This window comes from Diceros bicornis, chromosome 12, assembly GCF_020826845.1.
Source record: "Diceros bicornis minor isolate mBicDic1 chromosome 12, mDicBic1.mat.cur, whole genome shotgun sequence".
Classification (NCBI taxonomy): domain Eukaryota; kingdom Metazoa; phylum Chordata; class Mammalia; order Perissodactyla; family Rhinocerotidae; genus Diceros; species Diceros bicornis.
Window position 1 is genome coordinate 17,815,145 of NC_080751.1, and position 17,634 is coordinate 17,832,778.

Genomic DNA, 17,634 nt, shown 5'->3' on the forward strand with positions numbered 1-17,634 from the left:
TACAGCATTGTTGAATGCCTCTTCTCTACAGACATTGTCCTATGTGTTTTACATGGTTCAATCCAATTGACTGCAACTCCTTGGAGGTGCTACCATAATTACCACACCCACTTTACAGATGAGGAAACTGAGGCATGGGGTGGTTCAGTAACTCACCTAAGATCTCACAGCTAGTAAAGGTGAACCTGGGATGTAAACCAGGTAGTCTGCACCAGAACCTATACTCTTCGCCATGTGTAATAATGCTTCTGAAATTGTGGAGGGTTGAAACGGTGGAGGAGAGAGATGGCATCAGGGCCCTTTGTCCTACTTCCCAGGGAGGCTGGGCACAAAGAAGGCCAAGATGGAGTGTAGGCAGCTGTCGTGCCTCCACCCCACAGTGCATGGAGGTTGGGGGACCCCCAGCTGTTATTTATTCCACTCCCAAATCTTTTTCATTTAACACTGATAGGTACGCTTTTCCATGAGACGGCTTGGCATGGCTAAATGCCTTGTGGGTGTTTATTATTAAAGGTCTTTAGATGGCTATTTAGCATGGCTTCATCCACTTTCAGTCTGTCTCATGCCTTGGCTGAAAAATTCCGTTTTTTTGCCAACCACTATGCGAAACCTCCTTTAATTTGCTTTAAATGCCCTTGTTTTGAGTGGTGAGAAGTGGGATCTCCCCCTGTACTCACCGTCTTTATACCCTTCATAATTTTCTGCCCTGGTTTGCAGTCCTCTGCCTCCTGTATTTTTCCCAGATGGACCATCTTGTTCCTTTCTCTTGAATTCCAAGCTTGACTGCCAAGAAGGGCCAGAAGCCTTTCCTAAGGTACAAGAGTGTCAGATGGCTGGGTACAGCCTTTTGTGCCTATAATAAATGGGCCAGGTCAAGGGGGTCAGGGAATTAGCTGGAAAAGCCTACAACCCAGGCCAGGTATTCTCATCAGTGATGCCAGCAGCATTGTAACTAGCACTGGAAGCTCTAGATTACCTGCTCGGATGGAAAAGTGGAGCCCACTGTTTAACATTGAGTATCAGCCAAAAATCTACCTATGTCTTTTGTACAGAAATTCAGCAGCAAACATAACATGCCTAATTTTATTAAGCTCAGTTTCACAGATTCATTGACATTCCCTTGAGAACATTTGATGGGGTGGTCAGCCCAGATGTATGCTTGCTGACAAGATGGAATCCAGACTGTGATTTTAAAAATTCAATTGTTACAATGTCAATAGACCACATGAAGAATGATTTAATAGTAGTACCAAACATTTATTGAGTCCTTAGAGCCCTTAGTATTTATTAGGCCCTGTGCAAAGCCTGTGCCTGCATATATTATGTCATATAATCCTCTGAGGAGGTACCGTTCCTCTCTCCATTGTACAGATGAAGAAACTGAGGTTTAGAGAAATTAAGTAACTTGCCCAAGGTCACACAGCTAGAAAGATGCAGAGCTGGGAATTGATCCTGGGCCCTTAATGCTCTTCAGAGCCTGGATTCTTTTTTTTTTTTTTTTTTTAAAGATTTTATTTATTTATTTTTTCCCCCCAAAGCCCCAGTAGATAGTTGTATGTCATAGCTGCACATCCTTCTAGTTGCTGCATGTGGGACGCAGCCTCAGCATGGCCAGAGAAGCGGTGCATTGGTGCGCTCCCAGGATCTGAACCTGGGCCACCAGCAGCAGAGCGTGCGCACTTAACCGCTAAGCCATGGGGCCGGCCCAGAGCCTGGATTCTTAGTCACGATGCTGTATGGTGGAGCCAGGTCCCTGGGCCCTTAATGGAGTTAGATAGCTTTGGACTCCTATTGAGTTATTTACCACTCCCCAACCCCTGAAGTATTCTTAATTTTCCCTCTGCTTGCCTCTGATCTCTCTGCTCACAACATTGGGAAAATGCAGAGCAGATTTGAATGGCAGATGTGGGAAGGTTCTTGGAGGGAGGATATAGGGGGTGGGAACCAGCATTGGTTGAGCACCTACTGTGTGCTGGTCCCTTTGAATAACACTTCCAGCCATGGTGGTTTTCATCGGCTCAGCAAATCAGAAATCCAGGTAGTGGATCTATCTCCATTTTCATCTCATCTTATTGTCTTTTAAGCTTTGGCCTTCTCATCCTAGTCTGGTCTTGCCTTGTGACGTTGTCTCCTGTTTCACAGAGAAGGAAGATGCCTCCTCAGCAGAACATGGATGTGCACTGAGTGAAACCTGTTTGGGAGCTGGGCACATCAGTCTGCCTTGCTGTCGCAGATCTCGGAACACTGTACCTGGCAGAAGCAGGACTGACAGCTAATAAACCTTGTCTGCCAATAAACCCTGAGTCAGGGTGTCATGGGGCTCTCCTAAAGCTCCATGGCCTGTTTCTCCTGTCTCATCCCTTGGCTTCTCGACTTGGTGGATGACCTGTCATCCCCCCATGTGAAGGGTAGTCCCAAAGTTGATGACACTAACTTCCAAGTTGGGTTCCTATACTTCATCATTTCTAAGGAACACTCCCCCCTACCCCCCGCCACCATGTCAACATCTCTGAAATTAGGATGTGTCCTCCAATTAATGATGACTTATAATTATATTGGCAGTGGTTTTCCTTTCTTAGTAATATTTAAAATAATGATGTGTCAGTCAATGATGTCTTAGATTTGAAGAAATATGATGATGCCAATGTTGACTTTATTTTTACTCCTCACTATCAAATCAGTACCTGGGCTTGTATCTCTCTGCCTTTACTTCTGAGGCCTGTATCAAAGGCCTTCCTTGTGCTTGCCTGTGTCACTAGCCTCCCATGTCATTTATTCAAGCAAGAAATGTCCTGGAAGCAAGGCTGACTGAGTCTCCAGTATCTGATAGCCCTCAAATTGTTACCATAATGTGTATCTTTCATTCCCTTCTTCCTAAATCTTAGCAATAGTTTTATGGAATCTCAGGAAGTTATGAAGCAGAGGGTCATATTTTAAGATTTGTGGATTCACCTAAGTATTCATTTCTTCAAATCTAATGTTAATAGATCAATCACCCTGCCACCTAGAAATGAGTTTGAACTTTATTATGTTTCTGTAAAAGGAGTACCCATTTTATAACCTGGATGCAAGATTGGGCTGGTTTCCTTGATAATTGTCTTTTTATATCTTTGATCTTAAGTGGACTATTAAGGTAATTGCTATAGTCACCTTAGTGCAGAAATTGCCTAGAGATATTAAAAGTCACCCTTAATTATGTGGGCACCACATTTGATTTCTAGAAAACATGTGGTTTCCTGATCACCTTTTGTTAGAAGCTATTTTTTCTGTAGGTTCTATCTTAGGGGACTTGATTTCACCTTATTTGAGAATAAAGAAAAATAATTAGAAGTGTCTTGAGAAAAGACACTTCAGAAGAAGATAAATGATTTGGAAGACTCAAAAGAAGCACTTACCTCTTATAATAATCTGCTATAGGAACCAGAAGAAAAATGTCAGAAATGTGGTATCCTTAATACAGTTCAAAAAGATATGGCTTCTAAGACAAAGAGAGGGCAGTCATAGGAGAGAATAGACTAAGATGAAAAGGTCTAAAGTGAAAATGCAGATAAAGTAAGGAAATTATGCAAAATATAAAATGTTCAACGTTAGAATTAAAATCCACATTAATTTTGCTGAATTAAAATCAGTGAAATTGGAAATAATGATGACAAACTGCCAGAATACAAGGAAAGTGTCAATAATAAAACTAATGAGAGGAAAAATGAAAAAAATTAGACAACAGAGATTTAACATGTGGATAATTGGTGATCCTGAAGGAAACACTAGAATAAGTGAAATGGAAGCAATAACCATAGAGTTAACAGAAGACTATCTTCAGCTAAAGAAAAGGTGTGAATATGCTTTTCAGAGTAGGCTATCTGCTGTAACAACAGCCTCAGAATCTCCGATCAGATGCTCAGTGGGCTGCCTTCAGTGACCCCCCAGCTCCTTCCATTTGGTGCCTGCATCATCCCCAAGGGTGCCAGAGTTTCCCCTGGATCTTCTGCATCCAGCAGGGAGGCAAGGAAGGAGAAAGAGTGTGGAGAAGGCACCTCTGCTACAGGTGATGGACATCACTTCTGCTTATATTCCATTGACTTACATTCCAGATGAAAGGGGGGCTAGAAATTGGGTGCCCAGGAAGAAGAGGAAGTGGGTTTGGTGAGCACATGGCATTGCCTCTGACACATGGATATGCAAACACACATACAGATATATAGAGACATTGAAATAGTTCTTAATGTCTTCATGATAAAATCCGAACCATATGGGATCACAGGGAGTATCATAAAGAGGAGTGGAAAGTCAAACAACATGCCTCCTATTTTTTCCATCTTGTTCCTGACACTCTGTGACAGCTTGAGCCTCATTTCTCAGGCTTTTGGGATGTCTCCACATGCATGTTCCAGAGGCCAGCAGAGTGCCTCACGTGAGCAGTTAGACCCTCTCACCCTTTAACATATTTCCTCCTGTTCCCACCATCCTCTCTTTCTGGGCCTATTAACTCTCCTCTCCCTCCCCAACTCAGAAAGTCCCAAGTCTCATTGGAGTTGTGAATTTTTACAGCTTCCTCATTCTGGAGAGAGGAGGAATGGTGTCAGATCCCCCTCCAGTCCTAGATGGAAGGTGTTCTTATAATTTTCTCTTATGCCCAATTAGTGAGAAAAAAATTTTTTTTAAAAACTCCAACAAAATAACTTTCGTCTTAATGTGCTAAAAGAACATTTATTTCCACCTGTGTAGCCTAAGATATGCTTTATTCTATTAGATACGGAAAGACATGTCATCCAATAGCTGTTTCTTGGATTTCTTGGCTGGAGGTGGGGATGGGGACAAGGGTAGTCCTGCCACGTGATTCAATTGGTTACACTTCACTTTCCTATTGAAGGACAAATGTTCTCAGGTTAGGCCAAAAAGAAGAATCAACTGTTTTATGTTTGAACTTGACTAAGGTGAAACTTTTCAAAATATGGCTTCATTGGTTTTAGGTACAGTCTTGCTTGAAGGCAAAAGGTAGATAAGATGACCGCTTAAAAGTATCTGTGACTGAATTCAAAGACAGCCTGAGGTGTGGAACAGCGAATCAGGGGACATGTCAGTTCAATTAGACAGGGTTTTTGATGAGCTTTTATCCACATAGTGTGCAAGTTTGGCTGACCTTTTCACTGAAGGGACTGAGCCCAGCCATCCTGCTAGTTTAGCACTGTCTCTGTATCAACAGGGCTTCCTGAATCCCCTTTTCTTTCCCCTTCATTAAAGGCATGAATTCCACATGGTTTTGTAGTTGGGGGCAGAAGTATCTGACAAGCAGCTTAAAGCCCAGTGGTGGAGCCTCAAGGTTGGGACCTCCCTGGAACCCTGCGGTTCACGAACCTCTACCGGAGCGCTGTCCCCCCAAGCATTGTAATGATCTATCTACAAGCCACCTCCTGCCCCCACTCCATTGTGGGCCTTTTGAGAGCAGGGATTGTGAATTACATCCTTTGGGGTTCCCATGCCAGAAACAGGAACTAGAATTATCCTTTAAGGTGCTGGCTGAATCCTTGTGGCTTCTTCCAGGAATGTGGAACCTGGGTCTTGGGCTTCAGCCATTTGCTGATCTCCATTCTCCACCTTCCCACCAGGCCCCTTGCATCTGCTCACCTTCATTTGGAGGAGGGGAGGAAAGCATGGTGAAGTGAAAAGAGAGAACAGGATCTGGAACCAGATGGGTTCAAACCTAGGCTCTGCCCTTCAAAACCTCTGTGGCCCTGATCAAGTGACTCCAATTCCTGGAACCTCAATTTCCTCACCTGAAAACCAGGATGATGGGCCCTTCACTGAAGCACTGATGAGAAGGGCCCAGCACAGCTCTGATACCTATTTGGGTCTAACAGCCCACTCATAAATGTGGACCCAAGGCTTCCGGTCTCCCGTTCCAAAAACATTGAACACATTCATTTATTTTCAGTTTCCTGTATTGTGTTGAACTTAACAGTTGATTAACATATGCAGTCATTCACCATGTAACAACATTTTGATCAACAATGGACCACATATACGATGGCGGTCTCATAAGATTATACCACATAGCCTAGGTAGGTAGTAGGCTATACCATCTAGGTTTGTATAAGTACACTCTATGATGTTCACACAATGACGAACTCACCTAACGACACATTTCTTGGAACGTATCCCCGTCATTAAGTGACTCATGACTGTATATAAAGGAAACTGAAAGTAAATGTCAGAGGTGGTCTGAAATGAATGTGTTCAATGCTTGTTGGAAATACATATGTATATATGCCTATATAACTATATAGTTTTATTTTTATTCATATTTTTCACCTTAACGTGACTGTAGGCCTCTAGCAGACAGGAACTAAATCTTATTTCTTCTGGAAATCTTCCCTCTCATGCCCAATTCCAGTTCTTGCTCACTCTGAGCACCAAAATATACTCAACAAATTTGTTCTTGTCCAGTGAGAGGGAATGGAACTGATTCTAAGTAGTGAGAAAGAATGCTAGGTCCATTCATTCCATAGCAGTGCAATTTCTGGATAAAAGAAGAATGGAAAAAAATGCCTATCAACCGTTAGGTTCGGGGCCCTTTGGTACAGGACTTTTAAAATTAACTGGCCTTTGCTAGGAAAGTATGCCTCGGGGAAGCTCAGACATGAGCACTTCTTAGGCCTGCAGCAGTCAGGGGGTTAAAGGATTCTTCCAGCCAAGGGGGTTTCCAGAGATGGATAGAGGGAGACTTTACCATCTCTCTTTCATTCATCTCCCTTTCTTCTTTTAAACTATTTTTTCCTAAATGGTCACAGCAGTTAGTACCTGATATAGAACTTTAGAAATTCAGAAGTGTGTGAAAAAAATGATGATAACCTTCACCCCTAATCCCACCACGCAGAGGCATGAGCTTTCTCTATCTGAACAGACCAGGCAGGGTGGGGTCCAGTCCGTTATTCAACGGTCTCCATTTACTCTGCAAAGTAACAGCAGCAAGGCCATGAGTGTCTCCTCCCTCACTTTGGGAGGTCTCATTCAGGGATCGGTAAGTTTGAGCTCTGACTTCAAGTCTGAAGCTTGGAACAAGTGCTGTGCTGTGCAGCTGGGGGCCTGGGGCTTTCAGAGGCATCGCCATGGGGGCGGCCGTGCCCATGGCAGTGGGGGAAGTAGCTGGGAAATGACAATTTGCAGCATCTTTCCACTTTGGGCTCTGGATACTCAGTCTGTTCCTACCTGGAGACCTCCCACAGAAGTGGAAGGAGATAGGCACCCGCCTCGCCTCGGTGCACCCGGAGCTTAAATAGATTTTAACAAAAAGTCAGACAACTTGGGCATCTGTTACTCTCCTTCTAGACCTTCTGCTCCTTTTATACCTACAAGGAACAACCCATAGAAATGCGATTTCATACTCCAGTAATTACATATATCTGGTCTTCAGTGGACAGGGAAGAAAACGACCTGTGACAGGGAGCGTCTTTCATGATTTGCAGTCCGCAGCTGCTCTCCTAGGAGGGTGAACCCCAAGCAGAGTCCTTGCTGAGCAGGGGTTAAGAGTGTGAGGATGTGAACTGGAGGTGCTGAGAGGGAGCTCCAGGGCTCCCCTGAGCAAAGAGCGGAGGGCTCTGGGATGGGGGAGGGAAGCGGCTGCTGGAAGGAAGAGGTGAGAGAGACAGATAAGGGGGCAGGCCTGAACTTTGGAGAGCCAAGGGGGTTGTGGCTTGTGGTGTGTGGGGTATATTATCTTCTCCTGTGTCTCCTCATAATCAATGTTACATTGTAGAGATGGATTTGTTAGTTTGAGAGTTGCAATCAATTGCTGGAATTCTGCTTCAAGACAGGCAAGAAGAAAGGCTGCCAGAGGGGGGGGGCCCAGCCATTTGGGTTATATAACAAAAGAACATTTTGTCTTGGAGGAGGTGATTTAGGCACTAGGAAACCTGCCATGCAGCCTCCATGAACACTCAGCACCTTACCCTGAAACAGGCTGCTTAGGGGTCTGTCTCCCCACACTGCACCATGAGCTCCCCTAGGGCCTCGCTCACCTCTGGGACCCCAGGGTCTGGACAGTGCTGCTTTGCGGAACCAGCCTAACTTCCTCCAATTCACTGTTAGTTGAGTTTTAGTTCAACTAACATTTCTTATCTGGCACCAGGCCCTATGGCAACACAGGGAATAGAGAAATGCCAAAGACACAGGCCCTGCCCGCTGAAGCTCATGGTGATAGATTGTTGCTGTCAGACTGTAAGGGGAATGAAAGGTGAGGAAAGGTGATGTGAGAGCCTAACGGACAGGGGTGTTGGGGGAAGGCTTCAGGGAGGAGAGGACAACCTGAGCTGAAGGGAGAAGGCAGAGAGGAAAGAAGGCTCCAGCAGAGACCAGCATGGACAGAGGCACGAGGTGGGAAAAGGCTTGGTGCCTTCCAGGTCCTGGGAATAGCACCCGGAGCACCAATGATAATCAGTGAGGGCGAGGGCGAGCGCTGAGAGGCCCATGTGACTTCGTGTGCCAGCTAAGAGCTGGGACCTCATTCTACAGGGGGGTGATCCTCAAGAGGAAGGAGGTGGGCAGAGAGAGACAAGCAGAGTCCCTCAGGTGGGGATGGGTGGGTTTGAATTTCCATCAAGGAGCATGTGTTTGGTTTGAAAAAGCAAATTCAGAATTAAAATTTTATATTTGACGATTGTAAAAAGAATACCTGTCACTTTTGTAATACAATCTAGATCTGACTAAATTTTGACTAGAGGAGCAGGAATTAGAAAAAAAAAAGGTGAAGGAACACTGCCCCAGGTGACAGGAGCTACCAATAGGTCTTTAGCAGGGCAGTGACAGGCGTGGGCCAGATTTGCATTTTTAGAACCACTCTGGCTACTGATTGGAAGGTGGGTATGAGAGAGGAAAAACTGGGCAGAGACCACAAAAGGGATGGAGAATTGACGGCATGATTCAGGGCACGATGATCTGGGTGGGGAGATATTTAGGACATAAAACCAGAGAACTTGGTGACACAGTAGGTACACAGGGCGAGAAGAGGGAGGAGTCAAGGCTGCCTTCGGGGATCCTTGGTGGGGTGGCTGGCTGGGTTGGGGGCAGGGAGAAGGGCTGGCTGGGGGAGGGAGGCTCTGGCGCAGGGTTGGCTGAAGTGATGGCCCATTGGAACAGGTCGATTTTAAGGTGGCTGTGGGACATCAGGGTGGGCAGAGTCCCCCGAGTGCCCCTGACTTGTCCAGGTTCATAGTCTGGTGGACAGCCAACTAGGGCTGGAATCTGTGTCCTAACTCTTCCTGCCTCGCAGCCCAGCTTGACTACACACGAGACAAGGAGCAGGTGGCCCTGAGGTGCTGTGCCTCCCAGGAGGTGCCAGGTGTCATGGGGGTTGATGCTGCTTTTCTCTCTATGTGGGCCGCCCCTTGCTTCTCAGCTCTACCCGAGGGACGTGGGTGGCCAGGAGCTGGGGCAAGCTAGGTTCTTGAAGCACATGCTGGGGAAACCGAAGGCTGAATGGGTGTTGATGCTGGCCTTGATACCACAGCAGGTGCAGGCTCAGAGGGTTGTCAGGCCAGGGACCCCCGAGGCCCACCCAGGGTGGCAGCCCTGCCCAGGTGCTGGACCCTCCTGAGTGGCCCTGGCATCAAGCCTGTTTCTCAGTAAGACTTGCTGATCCAGTGCTTGTCCAGGCCCTGCTCAGCCTGACCCTGCAATCAGAGATTTGACACTTTTGGTACCACAGGAGAATGTTTTACAAATAACACATTTGCCTACAATACGTGTCGGGGCTATTTTCATTTTAATCAGGGATAACACTATGACCCAAGGAATGGAGGTCTAATAGTGGAAATTCAACACCGATGGAGATTAGGATGGGAATTATTGTGTTCAGTGTACGCTTATCTGGGGGACAGATGTCTGTCTTCTTGGATGAATGGCACAGGTCACTTCTAGGGGCAAAGGATTAATTCTCTCAGTGGACACAAGAAATAGCTCAGATTCTGAAAATCCAAATGTTAGCAGGTTGCGGCTATGGGACAACCTCGCACCTCCGTGGCAGGAGCTGCTGGGGAAGGAGGAAGCTGTGCTTCACGTAAGACAACTTACCTGGCTGCAGGATTCGTCCTTGGGGGTTCAATGGCCACCTATCAAAAGGACAGCATCCAGATGTATGCGAGCAAACCCTGCCCTGGAGCCAGCCATTCCTGGGAGGGAGGGTTCCCACCTTGGTAGGACAGAAGCAGCACTGGACAGAAGCAGCATCAAGTGGTGACCCTGTTCTAGCTAGAAATAAGGCCGATGCAAGGAGGGCCCCAGCTGGCAGCTGGACGTGCAGAGCATAGAGATTAGCTTTTGGAAGCAGCTGCCAGGTCCCTAACTAGAGGCATGAGCGTCAGGACCTGGCTTAGGGGCCATCTTGGCACTGAAATGCTGAGCCCTGGGTCCCCTGCCACTGTGCCTCAGTGGGCATGCAGTCTCCCTTCTCCCTCAGGCCCACTGTACCTCCCAAGATGGATTCTCCTTGCCCCTCTCTGGTGAGACAAGTCTTCCCGGATGCTCCACTGTGGACTCATTGGGTCAGGGATGGAGCTGAGTGGCCAGTGAAGCAGGAGAGGCAGGGCCTGGCCCCAGAGCCATGGTGGGGTGGGAGTGAGGTCACAGATGCTGCCAGCCCTGGATGAGAAAAGCGTCCTGTGTCTGAACAACAGAGCACCCACGTGAAAATGGGAAAATATCACTTGTCTTTTTCTTTTTTTAACATTTTGATGATTAACCTTTTGAAGACCTTGATCCCTAGGATTTTTGGAGTAGTAACTTGACCTTGTTTGTAAGATATTAACAACTTCACATTCCTCCTTCAGTAGTACTTTGTGACCTGTTACCCAGGTATTAGCTGGGGGCCTTTCTTCCCCTTGAACCCTGGGTGAAATTGTCTTGAATCCACTAATTCATGGCCTGTGCAACTCCAAACCCCTCCCACTCTCCTGGGGAGTGATAGTCTTTAGGCTTCTTCTGCCTCTTGGGCTGCATCCAAAAATCACTCATACCAGCATCTGTGAGTTTAGTAGCTGTTAGTGAAGTATGCGTGTAGGCGAGGTCAGGAAGGGGTCATACGTCTCCCGGCCCAGCAGCCTATGACCCCCTGGGCTCCTGCAGGAGTCCCACATTCCACTCCCTCCACCATGCAGAGCAGCCTCCCTCCTCAGAGGCCTCACAGCCAACACTCGGCAAACGGATTTTCCAATTCCTCTCTTTGAAAGGAATTTTGATCCCAATTATAAAGATAATAGAGTTTTCTTTACCTTTTTATAGATATAATTTGCTTTTAAAATAAAAATTTATTTCAAGTTCATTTTGAAGAATTTCCTAGCAGTCCTTAAAATAAATCAGCATCTAATGGTGCTGCAGAAACAGGATGAGGAGTCATGGGGTGCAGACAAGACCCTGATATCTGTGGTTTATGTCTTCCAGTTTCCACCCGGATGTGTGAAATCCTGTTCATGTGGTTGGCGTCCCTGAGAGCAGAGCAGGCTGCACAGGCCGAGCACTGAGAAGACGCAGCCTGAGACAAGGCTAATCCAGCCTCCCGGTAATCAGTTGGTAGTTTTGGGTGGTGATGGGGGGTGAGGCACACTTTTTGCTTGGGTCCATCTCACCAGGATGAGCTTTCAGACACCTCGATCATTGCCATGAACCCCCCCAATCCTGCTGACCCCAGAGCTAACATGGAATGGGAAGGACCTTAGAGGTCCAGCCCTCCTTAGAGTCCAACCCTCCAGCAGGGGCAGAAGCCCCTCTACAGCCTCCTGTAGTCACCCTGACTCCGAGGAGAGAGCTCACCACCTGACAAGGCGGCCTGTCCTGTCTTCCCCTTACTGAGCAGCTCCTGCTGGTGGAAAGTTCTCCCTCGCACCCTCAGCTAAAATCTGCCTTCCTAGTTCTGGCCCTTGAGGCTCTAAGGAGTCAGCCTAATCCCTCTTCCATGTGGCAGCCCCAGAGATATGTGGGACATTGGAGTAGAGGAGTGCAGGATGTGGAGCCGGGGACACTCCTGGTTGAAACACCGACTCCACGGTTAGCTGTGTGATATTGGGCAAGTTAGTTAACCTCTCTGTGATTCAGTTTCTTTATCTGTAAAACCGGGACGATAATGTCTGCCTCAGGGAGTGGTCCTGGGAATGAAAATACATCATGAATAGAAGTTGCCTGGTGCTGTTCCATCATCAATTCTCTGACACCGACTGGGTGTCCTGCAATCCAGCTCAATTCTGACACTGCCCCAAGTTAAAGGGCACACAAGTTAACTGCCACAAGTCAGAGGGCCAGGTTGCCGACCAGACTGCCCCCACTTCAGATGCCAGCTACAAGTGGGGTCCCCGGGTCACCCGCACTTCTGACTGACTTGGCTATATATTTGGGGATTCCCATACCCCCCTCTAGTTTCTATAATTCACTAGAATGACTCAGAACTGATGGCACTGTAATTGCGATTACAGTTTTATTATAAAGGATCCAACTCAGGAACAGCCAAACGGAAGCAATGCATAGGGCTGCGGTGGGGAGGTGGGGGATTGGCGCAGAGCTTCCATGCCCCCTCCATGCCCCTAGAATCCAGGCGCTGTCACCATCCCAGCACGGCAATGTGCTTACCAACCAGGAAGCTCCCCCAGCTCTCAGTGTCCAGAGATTTTTAATGGGAGGGGGCACCATTGGGGAGGGGGGCTTTATTACTAGGCATAATGGTTTAAATCATCTGCCACTTGATTGAACTCAATCTCCAGCCCCTCCCCCTCCCATCCTCCGCATTGGAGGTTGAAGTTCCAGCCCTCTAATCATGTGCCTGGTCTTTCTTGGTGGCCAGTCCCTCTCTTGAAATATCTGAGGGCCCACCCTAAGTCACTTCATTAGCATAAACTCAGGTTTGGTGAAAGGAGCTTATTATGAATAACAAAAGACACTCCTAATGTCTTTTAGACATTTTAGAACTCCCAAAGGTTTTGAAGCTCTGCACCAGGAACCAGGGACAAAGGCCAGATACATTCTTTATGATGTCACACCTGGCCCACGAATGCTGGCCTCTCTGATCTTCCTCTTCTTGCTTACTCTCTTTTCTGTGATCTGCAGGTTGACATGTTCCCACTGTCTGGTCAGAGAACTAGGCATTCTCATCAGTCTTTTTCTGGATGTTCTTCGTTTTGTTAATATAGCTCAAGATTGAATTAGGTTTTTGGACTAAAACATATAATTACAGTTATTTAGTGTGCACCTGTTTATGATTGCATCATAAGCCTCTCATGACTCGAGTTCCTAATGCCACGATGATTCTAGCCCCTAATGACACATAATAAGAGCAAATGCAGACTAGCACTTGCTATGCACCAGGCACTGTTTTAAGTACTTCACATACATTAACTCGTCTGATCTTTGCGACAACCTAATTCCCTCATTTTATATATGGGGAAACTGAGGCAGAGAGCAGTTAGGTAACTTGCCCAATATCTCACAGCTAATAAGTGGCATAGTTGAGATTCAGACTCATCGTCTTGTTCCAGAGTCCATGCTTTTAACCCCTAAGCTGGGCTACACACAACTTTGATCACCTGTGAAGCATTTTGGGACGGGAAGGAAGGAAACAAATGGATGCCTCTGGTTCACAGAGCCAAAGGGTTTGCCCAGGCCCCTGTTGTCATGGTGAGGGAGTCAGGGCTACCCCACCCACCCTGGAGCACCTCTGGAGCAGCCCTCTGGGCTGGGCTCTAAGAAGTGAAGGCAGGCCTGGGGGCATGGTGGTGTACGCCCCTGTCCATCAGGCCCAGACCTTCTCCCTCCCGCTTCAGGGTGGGGAGAGCTACTTCAGAGCCTTCACATACCCGTTCCTGGGAAATGCAGCCACTCCAAGGGGAAGGGGAGAGATTCAACCTTTTCCCGCCTGAATGGAAAGGATTTAGGCCAGGAAGGCTCAGGACCAGGCTCTGCTGGCTCAGATGATCCTAGTCCCAGAGAAGCTGCGAGTTCAGGTGCTTTTGGAGCTGGTTGGACCAGAGTTGTAAGGAACGCTGGGAGCTCATCCCCATGTTCACATCCAATGTACTCACTGGGGGCATTGCTTGTTGCTGTTTTTAAAATAACATCAAAGATTTGGAGCTGTGAAAGCGCCAAAGAGAATTAAAAGGGGTAGGGTGCAGTGGAGCAATGCATCTGGAAGACGTTTGGTCTGTAGCACTGTCTGCCTTGGAGAATGTGGGTGGTGACTACATGTTTGCATGGCTCCAATGCATTCCCGTTGTGTTTGACCTTATAACCCTTGTTACTCCCCAAGTTTCAGGGATGAGGCTGTCTGGGAGCATGATGAAGGTGAAGTATTCTTAACCCACCCCATGCACATGGGATTGACTAGGCAACTGTCAGTCGGTCACGTGTGTTCTGTGCAGATGGTTCTCTTTCGGCATTCAGCATAAAGAAGAGACCCTGGGGGAGAGGGGATGCAAGAAGAAGGTCTCTTGCTCCAGGAAACCTAGATCCTCCATCCTGCTGTCTTTTCTACGTGAATCTATCTCTCTCCATATAGTGTCAGAACTGGAAAGGGCCCCGGAAGTCATTCTGTTCACTCCCTCATTTAGAGATGGACCAAGTGAGACCCAAAGAGAGAAATTACTTGCCCAAGTCCACGCAGCTAGAGAATGCTGAATTGGGGCAACATCGCAGGCTCTGACTTCTAGTCCAGAACTTATTCCAGCAGAAACATCCCTGATGGACACAATCACTCTTTCTCCACTTAGATGAAGAATCTGGCTTAAATGCTAAGTACATACTCAACAATTCCAACAACCTGCCAAATCTGTTTCAAAACCTTTCTTTAGAGAATTTTGTTTTGGCTGCCACTGCCAGAAGTCTCCCTCCTCCGTACCCCATCCCTTGCAGCCAAATGTCTCATCTACACAACTGGTAGGCATGGTGCTGGTTGGGGAGATCTGGCGAGTGTATTCTTAAGGAGATGACTAATTAGTGAAAGAATTAAAATCAAAGGTCACGGTTTGGCAACCTTACAAAAGCAGGTAGTGATGACATTTGGAGGACTCTTGCCGTCCCAGGTTAAGTGCATGGTGGCAGGTAATGGTTGGAGTGGGAGGAGGGTCCTGGACAGCCATGGGAAGTAGCACCTGGCACTAATGATAGAACATGAGGCTTTGTGCCATCTTTGGCAGGCTTGCTAGAAATGGCCGACACCTGGAATGGACGCCTTCCATTACATGTTACAGCCATTAACACCTAGTCAGTGGTATTTCAACCCTAGCTGCCCATCACACTCATCCAGGGAGCTTTTAAAAATCCGGACGTCCAGGTCACACCCCAGACTAATAACATTAAAATCTCTGATTTCTTTAGTTTTTAAAGTTCCCCAGGTGATTCTAATGTGCACCCAAGGTTGAAAACCCTGCTCTAGGCCAAGGGTTCAGGCCATCAGCCAACCCTTGAGGGACCCTGTCCATGTGCCTTCCCTTGAACTTGCTATTTGCCCTTCCCCAAAGGAGAAGAATGCAAAAGGAAAGAAAAGTCACCTGAGTGTTCTGGGCTGATGGGTGGACTCCCACTCCTCCTCTACCTAGTGCATCATCCCCGCCCCGCCTCCCCCCACCTCCGCCCCCACAGCCCCAGGCGAGGAACTATAAGGTGGAGGGTAGAGTCCTGACAGAAGGTGGAAGAGGAGGTCACAGACAGCTCACCGACAAGGAGAGGATGCTTTACGGGCTGTCAGGAAGGCCTCTCGTGGTGAGCTGCTGGCTGGAAGGAAGGCTAGGGCTTGGGCTGACAGGATCAGCCGAGGGAAAGAACAGATCAGGACCAAGGAGACCAGGAGCGCTCTGAGAGAACAAGAGAGCACCTCCACCCCTCGTGGAAAGGGAACCCATGGAGGTAAAGTGAGGGACGGGCAGGTCAAGGATGAAAGCCAGGTGTCCTGATCCCATGTAATGCTCTTTTCTTGGTATCGCCACCCTGGGTGTCAAAGGGGCATAACCCAGATGTGAGGGCCTAGCAGTGCTGACACCCAAAGGGAGACTGGTGTGGCCCAAGCCCCACAGCTGGTTAGGGGAGGCTGAACTGTAGCCTGCTTCTTCGGAAGGGCTCCAGTATGGCAATAGAGGACATTCCTTCTTTCATCATCCAGGCACTAAAAAAGCATGTTGAGTAGAAAAACTACGGCTTTTCCCCAGGCCAACTCTCCAAAAGCTGCCCTAGTCCTCACTCCAGGGACCAGGTCTAGATAGTGGGACTCTGGGCAGCCTGGCGATGTGGTGCCCTTCAATCAGTGTTTATTCTTTTACTATTTCTCAGTATTCATTTTGTGAGGTTGGGAGAAATTAATTTTCCCTTAATAAAAATTTCACACCTCTTTTAAACTTGGCGTAAGAACCTGATTCTGCATTGAAACACGTTTTACAGAAACAGATTCACCAATACTTCTTTTCCAGCGGCCAGAGCAAAGTCAAAGTTGTGCAGAAAAGCACTGTGTAAAGCATTTCCCGCATTTTAGTAGTTCCTATTCTCTTTTCAGTTTTCTTTTGTGAATTTCCCACCACATTTTTTTAGGAGGCTTGTTAGAGGGTTTACATTTAAGATGAAATACTAATTCCCAGTAGTTTTACACTATGTAGATATGCATCACAGAAATGCTCAAAAAGGTCTTCAGGTCATGCTTGCACAGGGGGAACTGTCTACTCCACTGGAGTCGGGAAGTTTAAGGCTGGCGGGTTAGTCAGGGAAGGGTGGTGGACCCCTGAGTCTAGTCGGATGGTGCACTAGCGCCCCCTATAGATCGGTAGGTGCCGGTTCCCTGCCCTCCATCCTGCGGCTCCGCTTACGCTCTCCAGGGAAGAGCCGCATCCCGCTGTGAAGCCAGCCCCTCTGCTTTAGGAAGCGTGCACTCCGATTGGGAGCACCAACCCGTTCGCTCCCCCTCTTCCTTTCCCTGTAGGGTTCCAGGAGTGGATAATAAACCTACCAGGAAAATGAGTGAAGAGACTGTCCCCGAGGCTGCCTCCCCGCCGCCCCCGCAGGGGCAGCAGTACTTCGACCGCTTTTCTGAAGACGACCCTGAGTACATGCGCCTTCGCAACCGTGCAGCGGACCTGCGGCAGGACTTCAACCTGATGGAGCAGAAGAAGCGCGTGACCATGATCCTGCAGAGCCCTGTGAGCGGCGTCTGAGCCAGGCGGGGCGGGAGAGGAGGCAGGAGGCAGGAGGCGGGGAGGGGAGGGGGCGGCGCTGACTCATTCGGGAGAACCTGAAAGATAAATAACTCCTCTTCCACTTGCTCAGGGTCGTAGCAATTTTAAGCCCGATGAGTAAGACGCGTCTGGCAACGTGGGTGTTTGATTCTCTTCCTCATCACTGGTGCATGGCAAAATCTGGCTTATGTACGGCGGTTGGGCTGGGTGGTGGGAGGAGGTGGGGCTGAGAGACAGGAGCCCCCTCAGTTCCCTGTGCCCCTTCTGAGCCTCAGTTTCCAGTCTTCCCTTCCCTCTTCACCAAAAGTTGTAACAATGAACAGACAAATTGGTGTAAAATGGAGGCCAGCAGGGGGCGCCACGTGGAAGGTTTGGGGCTCCACTTTATGAACACCACAAAGAGCTCACTGTCGGGCAAATAAGGCTTTGCCATGCATGGGGCAGGGGT

At 47.9% G+C, this 17,634-nt stretch overlaps 1 protein-coding gene across 4 annotated transcripts in view; it reads left to right on the top strand.

The window, feature by feature from the left end:
• The window catches only part of ADD2 (adducin 2), a 104,465-nt gene that overhangs the window by 44,066 nt on the left and 42,765 nt on the right, over positions 1-17,634 (top strand). For 3 of the 4 annotated variants that reach the window (XM_058550998.1, XM_058550997.1, XM_058550999.1), the window contains 2 exons: positions 11,431-11,548; positions 16,934-17,150. In XM_058550998.1, the coding sequence (XP_058406981.1) occupies positions 16,968-17,150 (183 nt within the window). In that variant the 5' untranslated portion in view covers positions 11,431-11,548; positions 16,934-16,967. Of the gene's footprint in view, positions 1-11,430; positions 11,549-15,686; positions 15,874-16,933; positions 17,151-17,634 lie in introns of those variants that run through there. The other variant, XM_058551000.1, reaches the window with a different exon arrangement.